Raw genomic sequence first — 16,632 nt, forward strand, 5'->3', positions numbered from 1 at the left:
AATTGCACCACGCTGTGCCTCTGAGCAGCTTGGCTGGGTGTTCAGGGTACACAGGTGGAGGGCTTTCGTTTTCCTTCTTTTCCTTTTCTTGGAGATTTTTTTTCTTCCATTCTGCTCTTTTGCTTTAATTGCTGAATCTCCTAATGTTACCCTAATTAAAATGTACAGTTCCTGCCTGGCTCCTCTGGGCTGCTTTAGGTGACAAACCACTCCTGGAGAGGGGAAGTGCAACTCTGGGAGTGGAGCAAGACCTCTGCCAGCTCGGATGGTCTCTGCAAGGCCCTTTGGCAGTGTTTGCCACGGGGCTTGACTGCTGCTCTGCCAGGCAGGGCCACCAGGAGAGCTTGGCAGGGAGCTGGGAGTTCACTCTGGGGCAAGAAAAGTCAATTTCTGTGATGGAAGTGCAAGGAGAACTGATCCCACTCACTTCCCACAGGGAATTTACACTGAAATGCTCCTCCTGGGAAGCTGGGAATGGTAAATGGGGATTGCACTTGGAGCAGATGTGAGGGACAGTGACACCACCTGGGTGCCCGTGCACGTCTGTCATTTCATATTTACCTGCATGGGTCGTGTTGGTGCTCAGGCAATTACACTCAGATTTAACTGTAATTATGCTGATTGTAATTATGGTGCAGCTCTCTCTGCTGATACACAGAGAAAGGAGGGTGCTGAATGCCAGAGTGCTCCTGCTCCAAAAATAGGGATTTTCTGACAGCTCGTGAACAGCTTCCCCAGAGCCCAGGGCGTGCAGGGCCACCTCCCCTGGTGTGCTCTGCCTCCTGTCCTGCCCTGGCCCTGGAGCAGCCTGGCCTAGGGGGAAGTGTCCCTGCACACTGGATGGGCTTTAGGTCCCCTCACCCAAACCGTTCTGGGATTTTTTCACAAATAAATCCACAGGGGAGATGTGTGAGAGCAGTTGGGAATTCAGGGTTTAGTGACAGTGTCTGGTGCCTTTCCTGGGAACTCATTCCAGGAGTTCCCTCAGCCAGCTCTGCTGAGCTGCTGGGGGGGCTTTGTTCCTGCTCAGGACCCCAGAGCTCTCTGGGGGCAGCTCCGAGCTGCAAACCTGAGGCTGAGCAAATGCTGGGTTTAGGGAATCCAGGAAACGCTGGGTTTAGGGAAATGGTGGGTTTAGGGAATCCAGCAAATGCTGGGTTTAGGGAATCCAGCAAATGCTGGGTTTAGGGAAATTCTGGGTTTAGGGAATCCAGCAAATGCTGGGTTTAGGGAAAGGGGCCCTTGGAGCAGGGATCTTATGTCTCCTTTTCCTTGGCACTGGAGCAGGCTGGGGTGTCCAGGGGTGATTTTGGTGGGGTGGTGGTGCTGGAGCTGCCAGGCCTGGCCAGGGCACCCCCTCCTGCCCCCTGGGAGGGGATTTTTGATTGCTGCATTTCCACCTGGGGAATCCCTGCAGTGCTGGTGTGGAGCTCTGGAGGCCTGAGGATGAAATTGTGAAATGCAGCCCTGGAGAACTCTGCAGTGCTCCTGCTCTTGCAGGATCTTGGGAGAAAGGGAGAGGAAACAGGTGCTGGAAGGACCTTTTGAATTCCCCTTCCTGCCCTTGCGTCATCAAGGGATTCCTCCCGCTCCCTTTGCACCTTCCTGTTCCATCCTCCCCAGTTCTTCCTGGGGAAGAGCCTGCTCCTCAATTCCTGCCTGTCTCAGCAAACCTCTTCTGCAGCCTGGCTCCTCTCTACCAGCAATGAGTTAAATTGGACCTTCTCTGAGCCCAGCTGCATCTTGGAGTGATCCACAGAAATCCTCTCACATTCCCCCTTCTCCTGGTGCCTTCAAGCTCCAGAGGGAGGCAGGGATTGGAATCATAACCAGAAAGAGAAACTTTCCAGAGCCCTTGTTCAGGTCACTCCTCAGACATCCCAGTTTGCAGTGCAGGAATATTTTTAGGCACTTTGCCCTTGCTTTAATTTTGTCTCTTAATGGGAAACTTGAAGGTAACTGGGCCATGGTTTGGAGGTGCCACACATTTAAATTTCCCTCCTTTTCAGCTCCTTTCAGAGTTTGGAAGGGCTGAATGCCTCCTGTATATGAGGAAATGAATTTTCCTGGCTGTGTGACCCCTAAACCCTTCAGAAAGCTGCTGCATACTGAGTTCTGTGCCTGTTGGGAGCTGGGAGCACTGGAGCCCCATGGTCACCCTGCCACAAACCCCTTTTCTCCTGTGTTTTGGTTTAAAGCTCTCAAAATTATTCTGCTTAGAATTCCTCTCACGTCAAGCATGCCTGAATGTCTATTTATTTTTCCTTTTTTTGGTAGCAGTTAATTTCAATTAGATCTGCTTCCTTTTGCTCTTTGTGAGGTGTTTCCAGCCCACCTTCAGGATTTTTCCTGCTTCACGTGCAGGAATTCAAACCTCCCTTTGCCAGGGGCATTCTGCTGGTGCCAGTGATCAGTGATGCAGCAGTGACAGAGCAGCTCTGAGCAGAGAGGGGACTCTGGTGCCTGAGAGCTGAAATCCAAATCCTTCCCAACAAAACCTGCCTCACCCTGATGCCTTGAGGAGCTGGAGCAGAGGCTGGATAGAGTTAGGAGGAATAAAGTGGAGATTTATTGAAGTACCTTCAAAAGCCACACCCTGGCAGTACCCAGAGGGCTCCAAGATGGAAGCAAAACAGAGCTTGGTCACGAGATCTCACATTTTGATAAGTTTTAGTCCATTTGCATCTAGGAGCCAACTGTCCAGTTAATACCTTCAAATGATGAAGTTTCATGCTCCTTGCTTGCTTGCCCACCCTCCTCTTTTCATGTTGTTTAAGCTTTGGGCCTGAAGTTTGAAGAGATTGTCCTTGAGTCTCCAGCTGGAATAGGGTTGTTTTGTCTTCACCACCCTGTGAAAAGATCCCAGTAACACTCAACATAAACCTAAAAGCTGCACACCAACACAGAACAGAAAAACTTAAAACCTAAGGAATCAGCCCTGGGCTTTGGCAGTCACAGAGCAGAACGGTGCAGGGAGCAATCCTGGATTGAAAAGCTTCCCAGGAAAAACCTGCTAAAGCTGGGGCTGCAGGGATATGGGGCCAGCAGGACACAGTTTCCTGCACTGTTTGGGAGAGAAAATGCTGGCTTGGTGTCTGGGTGGTGGCACTGAGCCCTGAAACACCAGCACTGCACGGAGCTCCCTGGGTGCTCCAGGAATAGCCCTGGCCCAGCAGAGCCAGGGAGGAGCAGAGGTATTCTGGGCACTGCTGCTCTGCTGGGATCACCCCTGGGAGCTGGCCTCTCCTTCCAGCAATGTCATTGTGTCACCCTGGAGCAGGAGTGGAGGTGTCCCAGAAAGTGTTCCCTTTCCCTTCCCTCCCTGCCAGCAGCCTGACACAAACTGGGCCAGCTGGGACTGCTGTCCCTGACCCCTTTTCCAGGCTCAGCCCTGCTCAGGATGGCACTGGAAGCCAGCCCATGGAGGGGTGCAGCTCTGAGCTGCTGAGTGCCACTGCTGCTCTTCCTCATGGGGATGTTCCCAGTTTGCAGTCCCTGGTGGCATTCCAGCAGTGCCAGCTCTGGGATCGTGTCCTTGTCACCGCTGGGCTCTCGTGTCCCTAGGCTGGAGGAGATCCCTCCTTGACATTCTCCAGGAAGCAAAAGCCACAGAGGGCTCACCCAGCTCCTGCTTTAAGAACATCCCAAGCCCAGCAGGGAAGTGGTGGCACCTTGCAGTAGATCCCCAGATGATCTTGCCCTCTGGAGCCCTCATTATTAGGGATAAATGTCATTTTCCTCTCCAAGGCTGGAGACAGGGGTAGGAAGGATGTGGCAGGTGCTCTGCAGGGTGCTGCCAGCCCCAGAGCTGATTGATTTCCTGCCTGAAGATCTGAATTCATCTCAGAAACTCCATCTGCTCCAGGTGTTCCTGCCCCTTGCAGGCACAGGGAGTGTGGGATCACCTGGCAGGTGGGGAATGTTCCTCCCAGCTTCCTTCAGCTTCTGGCAGCTCCTTTCTGTACAAGACCAGGGGGTTGTTTGGATCTGGTGCCTTCATGCAGGTCAGGTTTTATGTCTGATGTGCAAAGATGCATTTTGGGTGTCAGTTTTCTTAAATGAACCCCTTGGGTTTGTTCTTGGCCTGTTCTTACCTATCATGGTGTAGTGGTTTTGGCATCATCTTGGAATTAATGAGTTGGCATCTGGCTGAGCTTCATCCTCTGGTCAGGACTCCTGCAAAGCCTGGGAAATGCTGTGTTGGAAATGCTGTGTTGGAAATGCTGTTGGAATTCCCATGGGCACTTGGAGAATGCCTGGAGCCTCTCCTGGTGTGCCTGTCCAGGTGAACACACACCAGCAGGTGCTGAAGCCCAGGCTTTCCTACAGCCATGGATTTTCTGTGGTTCACAATCTCATTTTGATAACGCTGTTACTGTCCAAAAAGGATCTGAGGCACAGGATGCTCCCTGCATCAAAACCCCTTTGACACAGCACAGTAGGAAGCAGGACAGCTTGCCAGGCATTTTCCCAAAGATTTGTGCTGCAATTTTGGGAAGAGCAGGCTCAGCTGCTGTCTGCTGGCACGAGGGCTTTTGTTCCCTTTGAGCAGAGCTGTGAAATTCCCCTCATTCTCTGAGCCTGCAGCTGGAATTGCTGGCTCTGGGTGTGCACGTGCAGGGAATCTGCTGGTGGTGCAGGGAAGTCTCCTGTAGGAAATCCCAGTTTCCTGCAGCAGCCGGGCTGGCCTGGGCTGGATTAACAGCTCAGAGCTGCCATCACACATCCAGCCACGTGTGCTGTAATTAGGAGCTGCAGCTTTAAAGGTGGGCCCTGCAGCCTGGGGCCATCTGCTGGGCCAGGGGTCAGCCCAGGCACTGCCCTGAGCCAGCCTAAGCTCGGGGAGGGTTTAGGGCTGTGCTGAGGGACACAAACACAGCCCAGGGTTTAGGGCTGTTCCCAGGGACACAAACACAGCCCAGGGTTTAGGGCTGTGCTGAGGGACACAAACACAGCCCAGGGTTTAGGGCTGTGCTGAGGGACACAAACACAGCCCAGGGTTTAGGGCTGTGCTGAGGGACACAAACACAGCCCAGGGTTTAGGGCTGTGCTGAGGGACACAAACACAGCCCAGGGTTTAGGGCTGTGCTGAGGGACACAAACACAGCCCAGGGTTTAGGGCTGTTCCCAGGGACACAAACACAGCCCAGGGTTTAGGGCTGTTCCCAGGGACACAAACACAGCCCAGGGTTTAGGGCTGTTCCCAGGGACACAAACACAGCCCAGGGTTTAGGGCTGTTCCCAGGGACACAAACACAGCCCAGGGTTTAGGGCTGTGCTGAGGGACACAAACACAGCCCAGGGTTTAGGGCTGTTCCCAGGGACACAAACACAGCCCAGGGTTTAGGGCTGTTCCCAGGGACACAAACACAGCCCAGGGTTTAGGGCTGTTCCCAGGGACACAAACACAGCCCAGGGTTTAGGGCTGTTCCCAGGGACACAAACACAGCCCAGGGTTTAGGGCTGTTCCCAGGGACACAAACACAGCCCAGGGTTTAGGGCTGTGCTGAGGGACACAAACACAGCCCAGGGTTTAGGGCTGCTCCCAGGGACAGACACACAAACACAGCTCTTCCATAACATCCCCTCGGGGTGGGAAAGCACAGCTTCCAGGGAGCAGGAGGGATTTGGGTCCAGGTGAGTGAAAGAAGCCTGTTTGTACTTACAAGCTGCTTTGTTGTCTCGTAGCCACTCCTGACATCACTGGGCACAAGAGGAGTGAGAACAAAAACGAGGGCCAGGAGGCCCTGATGTACTGCAAGTCCGTGGGCTTCCCCCACCCCGAGTGGGTCTGGCGCAAGAAGGTCAATGGGGTGTTTGAGGTAAGGAAGGGGGTCAGGATGTCTCCACCTGCCCAGACCCCCAGAGAGGGAGGAAAGCAGCACCCTGGGGCTGGGCATGGGCTCTTGAAGGAGCTTTGTGACTTCTCAAAGTGCTGTCCCTTCAAAGTGTGAGTGAATGTGGATATTTTTGGCAGCAGTGAGGTTGGATGGGTGAATAGAAAACTGATATTTATATATAAATATCTAAAATATAAACATATAAAAAGAAATATATAAAAATAAAATTGATGTTTATATTATTGGTATGTGAAGAAGAGCTGCTCACTGCATTTCTGGGCAAAGTTAAGAATTTACCCTGAAAGCCATTTTGTGGAATTTGCTACAAACTGCAAGATCTGACTTATGAAATGTGATTTAAAACCACATTGGGTTATGTATTCCTCCAAGTTTTACTGGTTGAGCTCACAAGACTTAATATGAGGAGGTGGCAGTGATCCCTGTTAGAGCTCGGGTGATCTGTTTGTTCCATGTATCCAGTGATGTAGTGAGCAGGAAAATGTGACCAGCAGTGGGAATAGCAGAGAGGAGCTGGGAATTTCCAACCCCTCCAGCCCAGCTGTTTCCTGTTGCTGCATGGATTGGATGGGCGGAGCCAAAATGTGAAGCGAATAGCAGGGTGGGATGAGTGTTCCCTGCTGAGTGTGAGCTGGAGGTTTTAAGGAGTGGCTGAATGCTGGCAGTGATCAGGCCCCTGAGTGCAGGGTTCCCTTCCTGGTGTTTGGAGAGATGAACACCAGGCCTGGGCTCCTCCCTCAAATCTCCTCCTGTTCCCGTGCCACAAAGGCCTTAAAGCTGTTGCTGTTTCCCACCCCTGTCCCTTTGCCAGGACATCAACAACTCCTCGGGCAGGTTCTTCATTTCCAACAAAGAGAACTACACTGAGCTGAGCATCACAAACCTGCAGATCAACGAGGACCCCGGCGAGTACCAGTGCAACGCCACCAACCAGGTGGGCTCCGTGTCGGTCACCACCATCCTGCGCGTGCGCAGCCACCTGGCCCCGCTGTGGCCCTTCCTGGGCATCCTGGCAGAGATCGTCATCCTGGTGGTCATCATCGTCATCTACGAGAAGCGGAAGCGGCCGGACGAAGTTCCCGACGGTAAGTGCGCCCAGCGGCGCCGCTGAGCGAGCACGGCGCGGCCGCGGGGCCGGCTGCTGCTGGAGGAGCCACGGGGCCTCTGCAGGAAGGACCAGCAGCCCAGCCCGTCCCGCTCCACGCTCCTGCCTTTCTCCTCTCTTCCCTCTCCGGACATGAAGCCCAGAGGGTGCGACGCCCAGGGCTGGATTTCAGGGGGTCTCAGGGGTGGGAGGGGGTTGTGGATGTCTTTAAAGCTTTGTTGCATGAGGGGTGGAGCGCTCCCATCTCTTTCCTGAGAAACGCTGTCCATCCGCCCCAAGGAGCATGGGGCAGCACAGGGGCAGAGCTGGCAGCACCCTCACCCCTGGTGGCATTCCCTCCTCCCTGTGGCCCTGGGGTCGGACACTGGGCAGGGGCTGTGAGGGAACATCACACTCAAACCAAGGAATCATTGCACTTCAAGGGATTGGGGCTGCAAAGGTGCTTCAAAACTAAAATGTGTGCAGGGTTCAGAGATGGGGGGAGGGCTCTTACTCTGCTGTGTAGCTGAATCTGTAGTTAAGGAATGCTCTGGAACCTGTATCTATTGTAGCCACTGATTAGATTTTATAAAAATAGGGCTTATTATCAGGTTTGATGGTAGCAATAATTAATTAATTAATCTGTGTTTGGTACATACAACTAGTAGTAACTTTTATCTATGAGCTTCTCCTGCACACCTTCCCCTGTGTACAGCTGGGGAAAGGGGCAGTGTGAGGCTGAATATTTGCAAGATCCATGCTGAGAAACAGCCTTTAATGTGCTGCTAGCAGCTTACTCCAGTGTGTAGTGAGAAAATCTCTGTGAGGACTCCTTGGGAGACGCAGCAGGAATGTCGTGGTGCTGTAGGAACACAATGGATCCGAGCATGGGACAGGTGGAGGGCAGCATGCTGGAGTGATCATCAGCACCATCCTGGGCTGGCCAAGCCCTTCCCAGTGAGAGCTGTTTGCCAGGGCAGCTGGGTGTGGCTGTGGGGCTGCAGGGGGCCCTCACAGGGCATGAAAATAGAGGTGTGAGGCAGTGATGTGTGTGTGGGGTGGGCACAGCCACCTTCACAGGTTCCACAGTGAGGAGAGAGGAGCTCATAGAAGACAGCAAATGGAATAACAGGAGAAGGGCTGAGGCTTGGATCGGAACTGGCTGAAGCAGTGCATCCCTAGAGGAAACCAGCTTTGGTTGTAAGCCTTGAGTAGCACTTACTAACTGCTTACAGAGCATGTGTGGGGGCTGCTCTCAGGGTGGAGCCCCCCAGTTGAACCGTAGTGCATGGTCTGTGCATCACTAACAGCTTCCAGTGGCTCCGGGGCTTGTCCTGCCCTCAGCGTGGCCTCAGGGACCTCCACCAGCCCGGAAAACTTGGAACAGACAATTTTCATTTCCCCTTGCACGTACCCGCCTCCACGTGAGTGATTACAGTTCCCTCCGTTCAGAATTTTCATTGGATGAAGTTTCACAAGGACCAAAACAAGGTCTTGGGAATTTGATACACAAATATTCCCTGCAAAGAGCCCCAGATGAACTGAATCCAAGAGGAGTTGGCTTTGATGTGACCAGATCACAGCACAGCCCCTGTGGTGGTGCAGCCCCTGTGGTGGTGCAGGGGAGCTCACACTGGAGGTGAAGAGTTCACTGCCTCTTCCCAAGGCGGGAGTTTTCCTGGCTGGTCTGGCCACTCCTCAGGTACCCGCGTGATCCAGGCTCATCATCCCCCTGGAGCTGTCCAGGATGATGAGCCAAGGAGCTGAGGTTACTCCAGTGCTCACTGGGGCCGCTGTTTTGAAGGCAGAGCCCTGGAGAGTGACATGATGCACCTCCGTGGGGGTCAGATGTTCTCCCTGTCCCCTTCCCTGGAGGAGAAATCCATGCTGAGTATGACAGTCGGTAGCTATGGATGGCGTTTGCCTGGCTGATGGACACAACTGGTGCATTGAGTCCCACATTCTTTGGATAGTTGTGCTTTTTCCATACTGGCACCGAAGCTTTCCGTGCTGCCGTGGTGGGAAACGCCCTGGGAGCAGGGCATGTACAAATACACGTGGGAAATCATCAGGAGCCTCCTGATTGCCATGTGTGGATCTTTGACTCGGGTTATCCTGAATTTTATTAGTTTCAAGACATGGTTATGAAATGCCAAAGTTAATGCTGGAATGCAGCGGCGTGCTCGGCGTTTGGAATTTCAGCTCCCTCTTCCAAAATCACACCTCCGCCTCTGCTGCTGCAGTGAGCTGGGGAGGGAACGTCAGGGAGCTGTGGCTGAGCCAGCAGGCTGAGGCCAAACACCACAGCACTCGTTATCCACAGCATCTGGCACCAGCCAGGATCTCTGCTGGCTTTTCCAATCCTGGTGTCAGTGGGATGTGATCACCTTTAGGGATGTGCTCATGGCAGAGCTCCACGTGACATGGTGCTGCAACAACCATTGAGCTGTTGCTGCCCTTCCTGCTGGGATGGGAATGTTCTCCTTGGACCTCTCCAAATTTAGACACTGAGATTGCTTCATCATTGCCACCGTCACCCCATCTTCCCAGGGTGGAATAACTCTGGAATGCCCTTCTGGAGTCCCAGGTTTCTGTGAGGTTTGTGTCAGCCTGGATCCCACAGCAGGTGTTAGGGTGGGTGGCTCCTGTGGATCTGTTGCCCCTTGCCTCAGCACGTCCTGCTGGGCGATGGCTCTGGCTGCAGATCCTGTAAAGATCCCGAGGGTTGGGCTGCAGGTGTTGGACCTGTGGTGTCCCCCCCTCTGCAGGTGACATACATCCACCTCAGGGTGTCTGCCACTGCCCCTCAGGAGTCCTCTGATGTCATGGCCACCATCTGGCCTGCTGAGAGGAGTGCACAGAGAACTGGAAATGTGGCTTACTCAAACCACTTGTAAGGATTGTTTTTAAAGTTTGGAGAAAACCAGTGCTGCTAAACGTGGCCACTTCCTGTGTTCAGGAAAATCAAAGCTTTTGGAGCAGAAGGAGCTGTTAATGAGCTGCCGGAACACACCTTGGCTCCTGACTGGGCAGTGCAGGATGAGCTGGATCCTGCTGGGAGCTGCAGATGCCCATGATGAGCTCTCATCTCGTGCTGTGCCCAGGTGATACTTTAGGGCTGGCTCAGTTAAACCTACACAAATGACAGTGTTTGGGATGTGCTGGGTCAGCTCCTCACGTGAGACCAGTCTGGTGCTGAGCACAACTGCCCACTTAGTCCTGTGGAACATGACTGGTGGGACAGAAGCTCTGGGTGAGAGGATCTTCAGGCCTCTGGAATTTTTTCCCCAGCACCTGGGAATTCTGCCTGGCCAGCCCCATAGAAACAATTGAATGAATTCCCTTTCCCTCAGATCTCCATGTTCTATAGGCTTCAAATGCCCTCGTTCAGCGTGCCCATGGCTCCATCCCAGGGAGGCTGGGGAGGGTGATGGGCTCCTGGGTACACTTGGAGCAGTTCTGTGTTCCCAAAACACTTCCCAGTAAAGATGTTCCCTCTGTTGGAAGCGCTGCCATGCTGGAAGAGCAGGGACACTCCTTTAACTTTGGCATTTCCTGACTGCAGGGCTCGGTTTTGCATGGACCTCGCTTTGTGTGTCTGGTGAGCTGCTTGGTGTGCCTCAGGCCAGGGCTGCTCAGGAGCTCCTTTGCTGATGTTTCCTCCTTCTCAGAACTCTGATTTGGGAGCTGATTCTTTTTCCTGCTGCTGGAGAGCGGGAAAAGGAACATTGCACCCGGGAAATCCCTGTTTCCACCAAAACAGTGGCATCAGGGAGTACCTGGTGCAGGGTTTGCTGCAGAGCCTGTGGATGAGGGGTTCTCCCAGCACATCCAAATCCCGTGCTGGAAGGAGGAAGGGAGGGCAGATGGCGCTTCAATTCCCGCATCCTTTCAGAACGTGAGTTCTGACCTGCCTTACGCCTGGCAAGGCAGCATCCAGCTCGCTCCCTGTTCCCAGAGAGCGGCCAGGGGCTGGCAAATCCAGAGGGGGCTGGCCACGTGCATCTTCCGTGGCTTTGGGGGCGAGAGCTGCATGAGCGTGGCATGCCCTGGCACGTGGCTGCATGCCCGGCGGGAGGAGGAGCCAGCAGGGAATGCCGGGGTGCTCCCCTGGGCAGGGAGAGAAGGGAATGGCTTTGTTCTCTGTAATACCAGAGCTCGAGCTGCTTGGTTTCCATAGACGAGTGACCAGCCAGCACCACCTGAGTGTAGCGTAGCAAAGGTTCCTAAAGGAGTGGGCTTTCTGCTGTTGTTGCATCAAATAGTCTAAAATCAGCACAGCCCCTGGCTTAAAGGGTGTTTTCTGGGGTAAGTAAAAAGTAAAAACCCCTTGGCTCCATTCCCCATAGGAATGGCAGTGGTTTGTACTTGTAAATCCATAGCCGTGAGGTGACTGGGTTATAACATGTCCCTTTTCATTCTTCCCCTCTCATTCCTCAGCCTAATCCAAAGATTTCCCATAAATGTGTTTCTTCTCCTGGCTCTGCAGAAGCTCCATCCAAATCCCCACATTCTTTCTAACCCTCTTTTGCTTTTTTCTTGACTTTCCCTGTTCCTGCTGTTACTGTAAGTAATTGAAAGTAACAAACTGTTTTAACTGCAACCATTTACCTTTTTTAACCCGTGATTTCGGTGGGTTTTTTTTTTTTTCCCTTTTATGCACATCTTTCTCTCCTACACTTTAAATTTGTCAGGGCGAGCAGCTTGTGAGGCAGGTACATAATGAGGCCATAGCCATCAGCTGTTCCCAGCAGCATTGCTGTATCCCAGTGGGAATGGGCACAGGACTCTTGAGCTGTCACAGGCTCTGGCTGCTCCTTCAGAGCATTGAGCTGCCCCTGGATCCCTGGCAGTGCCCAAGGTTGCACAGGGCTTGAAGCATCCTGGGATAGTGGGAAGTGTCTCTGCCCATGGCAGGGGGTGGCACTGGATAGGCTTTAAGGACCCTTCCAACCCAAACCAGTCTAGGATTGATTTTGGCAGGTTTTAAAGCATAAGCTGAGATGTAGAATCCCTTCAGAAGCAAAAATTGGAGTCTTAGTGCTGGAAGAACCCGCTGGTGTTTCATTTTTAACTTCCACCAGTCACAAGATGCTACCCAGGATTAATTTGATACTAAAAATAAACCCTGTAGCTTTCCAAAGGCAGTGAAATAAACTGAGTGACATACAGAATGACTTGTAAATTAAGGCTGAAAATGGGTGGGGGGGCACAAAACACATTCCCATCCAAGTGGAGGACCTAAGGGAGATCTGCTTGTCATCATCTTCCAATTTTAATTCCCAGATATTTTTGCCTGCAGGGATTGATTACCTCTGTTAAAGCCAAGCAGCAGTTCTCCCCTTTTGGCACAGAATGTGTGTTTTGGGGACCCCGTGAAGCAGGTCATTCCATCCCCTGAGGAAAGGCCTGGCTGTGGGGTTATTGCTGTGTGCTGTAACCAGGGGGGTTTTGGAGCCTGCAGGTGCCCAGTCCCAGGGCAGATCCTGCAGGAGGAGGGGCTCGGTGTGGTCAGTGGCCGCTCCTGGCAGCGTTGGGGAGCACTGGGGGACGTTTCCGTGCCGTAGGTGCTACTGACTGTTCTAGAGCAGAGCTGTGGCATTAAAGCTTTGGGTGATATTGATCTTGTCGGTTACTATGACTTCTTTTTTTTTTTTCCCCCTTCAATTGCATCATACCCTTAAAAAATGGTGGTAAGTGAGAGCTCTGCATGCTTTGGAGTTTGTTTAACCTCCGCTTCAGTCTATACAACGCACAAGTCATAACGTTAACACTCTTGAAAACTTCCTCATTCACGTTCACAACTAATTTGGATTTCAGTTTGCTGTTTTGAACCTTTTCTTTAGTCTGATTTTGTACTGGTTTTTCTGTTGTTCTGTTGCCCCTGGTTTCGCTGAGGGTTCGGTCTGTGTCTGTAGTGTACTGGGGATGCTTTTCCAGCACTTAACGGGTGACCGGGAATTTCCCTAGGTCTTTTTATCTCTGGTTTAGGTTAGAGATGGGACAGGGAGGAGTGGTGGGGATCCACTATCTAAAGTATTCCCAGTAGGCTTTTTTGTGGGATCTTCGTGAGGAATCACCAATGGCAGCCTTTATAAATTTGAAGCTGCTTTTTTTTTTTTTTGCTTTTTTTTTTTTTTTTTGACAACACAAACTTGCTGATCTGAAACAGGCATTTAAATCTTTGAGCAGAGAAGGGAAAATGGTTATTTTGTAGTGAGTGTCCACGGTGCATTTTGATATTGCTGAAGTCCAGCCAAACAAACTCCCAAAGCAGTCGATGGTGCTTGTTGGAGCCGAGTTGGGTCTCAGAGGCAGCACTGGCGTTGGGGGCCAGACCTTGCTGTCCCTCCCAGGCTCATCCCACCCAGAGCGCGGAGCTCGGCTGCTCTCGGATCCTTGATTCCCAAAGATGTTTGTGGAAGGAAGCCGTAGATTCCTCTGCTGTGCTTTGTGTTTGAGTACCTGATGTGTCTCTGTATATCTCACTGTATATACAATAGCACATTGATGTCTGGCTGTCCTTCCTAGTCCCAGTTCTCTGTACCGTGTCCGATAGTTACTGTTGCTGGTACTGGAATTCTGTGGACACCGGTGTGTCGCTAGTCTGTTACTTTGGCTGTAAAGCTCTTGGTTTGTGGTTAGTTCTTTATTTTTGAAGTATTTTTTGTTCTGGTCACTGTCTGTGCTAGCGGTGGCTTTGCCTCTCCGTTGCCTCGAGGGCCCAGGTGGAGTAATGTCCCCTCTCCCTGACATTACTCCTGGCGTGTGCTCATGTGGATGCCTACACTGTAAGACTGTAATTTCCATAACTGCTTCATGTGCACTAAGCACCCTTGTGGAATCCTGCTGAGAGTTTCTCAAAGACTTCCCTGAAAAATCCCTCTGGCACGAGGTGGGAACAGCAACTATCAAGTGCCAAAACCAGCAGGGCCTGAATTGGTCTCCCCAAAATCTATCTGTGGGAGCATTAGGCTCTTGGATTGACTCTTGTAATGTTGTGTAAATGCATTTTTGTCTTCTGTACTACAGCGTGGGAGAAAACAGTGTTTGAGAATTCCAAAAAAAAGCCTAATTGGTCATGAGAGTTAATGTGAAACATTGCTCATTGGCAGATTTCCCCCACCCCACCAGTTCCTAAATGAGTTTTGCCAAGTGCCATGGGCAGGACGATGCTGTCTGTCCTCTCTGCAGCTGAAGCGTGTCCAGAGGTGTCCCAGCACTGCGACTCCTCCTGGTGACACTGGATGCTGCTGCCCAAGGACCATGGTTGAAGCTGGAATCGAGTGTTCCCCTTCAGCCTCTTCCTAACCTGGTCCCTTCTAACTAAACATTGAGAAAAATGGGGAATGTAGAGGTTATTTCATCTGTGGGGGAAAATGAGTGTGGGGTATGTACCCTCTGGGGTATATACCAGGAGTTACCCATCAGCAGTGGAAAAACGGCTTAAAAATTAAAGTACATATTAAAAAAAAAAGTCAATGCAAGCAAACATCCAGCAGGATTTTACAACTAAACCGTTGGTTTGTCTCCTCATCTATTTTTTATGAGATTGAACCACTGGAACTTGGGGACAAGATGAGTCTTGATCATGTTGCACCAATCTGTCCGCTACAGTTGCAGTCCTTCATGACCAGCATTCCAAGTGTTAACTAAACCCATTGAAGCAACATACCTGCCATTAAACCCGAATCCAGAGCAGTAACTCCATGATCCTTGCACTCCCGACTGGAATGGCCTTTGATGCTGTAGATAGATCACTTTGCTGCTTGCATTGCAGCTCCCTGCAAACACTGACTCTCTTTTTCTTTCCTTCCCTTGTCTCTCCCTGGGTGCATCGGGATGCTTGCTGCAGATGATGAACCAGCTGGGCCAATGTAAGTGTGTTTTCAGGAAAAAAATACTCTTTGGGTTAATCTGGGGGGTTGTGGGAGGTGATAAATCATGGGATTGATATTGCATGTGACATTACAGATGGTGTTGGACCGTCTGATGCGTTTCTTGGCGCTGGAGGAAAGAAAAGCAACATCTTGCTAGAAAACAAATATTGTGCTAAAATACAAAGTCTGAGACTGTGTTGTCTTCATCCAATTAAAGGGATGAAGACTGAAACGCTGTCTAATGAAGTACAAGTAATGTCCATTTTTCCTGTACCTGTGACTGATTTTTGGTGCATTTCTCTCCCATGCCTTTCTGCAGGAAAACCAATTCTACAAACAATCACAAAGACAAAAACTTACGTCAGAGAAACACAAATTAAAAATGCTTATCATGTAAGTATTGCCTGCGCCCGGCCGGGAGCGGGCAGGCCCAGCCCTCCTGCCTGGAGTGCTGGGGGCGCGGCAGCAAAGCGTTCCCTGCGTTAAAATATTCCCGCTGCGCCTCAGGGAGCGCCGGGGGGGACCAAACGTTGATTTCCTCAAACAGGCGGGTGGTTTAAGGACCTGCTTGCTAAAATCTAGACAAAGCTGCCGAGCCCTCCAGATTGATTCCCCGCTAAAAGGTGGAGCTGGGGCTGTCGGGAGCCGTGCCCCGGTGGGAGCGCGGGGATTGCAGGCTGCGGCGGCTCGCACTGTTCACCATTGACTAGCACCTCTTTCTCGTTTCTTTTTTAGAGCTTTAAGTTTCTGAGAGACTGATGGCAATATGACCTGCTAAATTTAAGGGTTGGAACTCTTGGTTCTAGAACTCCAGTTCTGTCTGATTTCTTATTTTTTCTTTCCTTTCCAAGTGAGCAACAATATGACTGTCTAACGCATGCCTTATTTAGCCTCTCCTGCAAGGATGACCTAGCCAGATGAATTTTAATAATGCTTCCGTGTAGAAGGTGTAAACTCTTTTGGGCTTGATGTGCTGTGAATGTTGCTTTTTTTTTTTCCTCCTTTCCTCTCTTTACACGAGCAGTAGCCAGGCGGGTTCACGCATGCGCTGTTTTTTACTTCCTGTAGCTGTTAAAATTCGGCACCGCTCAAACCGCACCGCTGCCATCTAGTGAGACTTCTTTTGTAAAGTACAGCAAAACTTAAAGATATATACAGTATATATTTATATTTGGGGGAGGGGAAACCAGAAGTCGTTGTGGTTCATTTTGAAGCTGCTGATACTCATTCCTTACTGTATGGCTGGAAGGAGGAGGGAGTGATGCCGGGCTGGTGCTCGCAGCAGGGACATTGGAATTTCCTTAAGGGCTTTAACCATGGAGCATGGGGTGTCCTGTTGGGCGTCGGGGCTGGGTGGTGCCAGGGGCTGCTGGTGGTGGTGGGATGCAGTTGGAAACAAAAACAAACCTTCAGTTTATAAATATATATATATGATTGCTTTTTAAGTGATTTTTTTTTTTTTGTTAACTCATGTAAATTCTCAAATCCTTTTGCACTGATGTGTTCGACATATTCTTGTACATTCAATTCAGGCAAACTTTTATAATTTTCTTTTTTTTTTGTTTTGTTTTGTTTTGTTTAAATGATGAAATGTTACAGCATGGTGATATTCTATGCAACTAGTTATTCCTCTTTAGTTTGACACTGTAATTTCTCATGATTTAAAGATTGTAGAAATAGATCTACCAGGGTTCTCATGATGTGCGTAACTGTAGCTGCATGAACTTGTGTTCTGTGTATTTGTTGAAGTGCAATGATGTATAAAAAGTGGATTCACCTGTTTTTAAAAATAAAACACCGACAAAAACCG

At 50.9% G+C, this 16,632-nt stretch overlaps 1 protein-coding gene across 2 annotated transcripts in view; it reads left to right on the top strand.

Annotated features, from left to right (window-relative positions):
- NPTN (neuroplastin) overlaps nucleotides 1–16,631 on the top strand; it is a 42,100-nt gene extending 25,469 nt beyond the window's left edge. Inside the window, exons 4-8 of one of the 2 annotated variants that reach the window (XM_053954834.1) lie at nucleotides 5,689–5,822; nucleotides 6,670–6,943; nucleotides 14,798–14,819; nucleotides 15,142–15,215; nucleotides 15,558–16,631. In XM_053954834.1, coding sequence (XP_053810809.1) covers nucleotides 5,689–5,822; nucleotides 6,670–6,943; nucleotides 14,798–14,819; nucleotides 15,142–15,202 — 491 coding nt within the window. In that variant the 3' untranslated portion in view covers nucleotides 15,203–15,215; nucleotides 15,558–16,631. The remainder of the gene's footprint in view (nucleotides 1–5,688; nucleotides 5,823–6,669; nucleotides 6,944–14,797; nucleotides 14,820–15,141; nucleotides 15,216–15,557) is intronic. The other variant, XM_053954835.1, reaches the window with a different exon arrangement.
- Nucleotide 16,632: the final 1 nt, after the last annotated feature.

Source organism: Vidua chalybeata, chromosome 13 (assembly GCF_026979565.1).
Source record: "Vidua chalybeata isolate OUT-0048 chromosome 13, bVidCha1 merged haplotype, whole genome shotgun sequence".
NCBI lineage: Eukaryota > Metazoa > Chordata > Aves > Passeriformes > Viduidae > Vidua > Vidua chalybeata.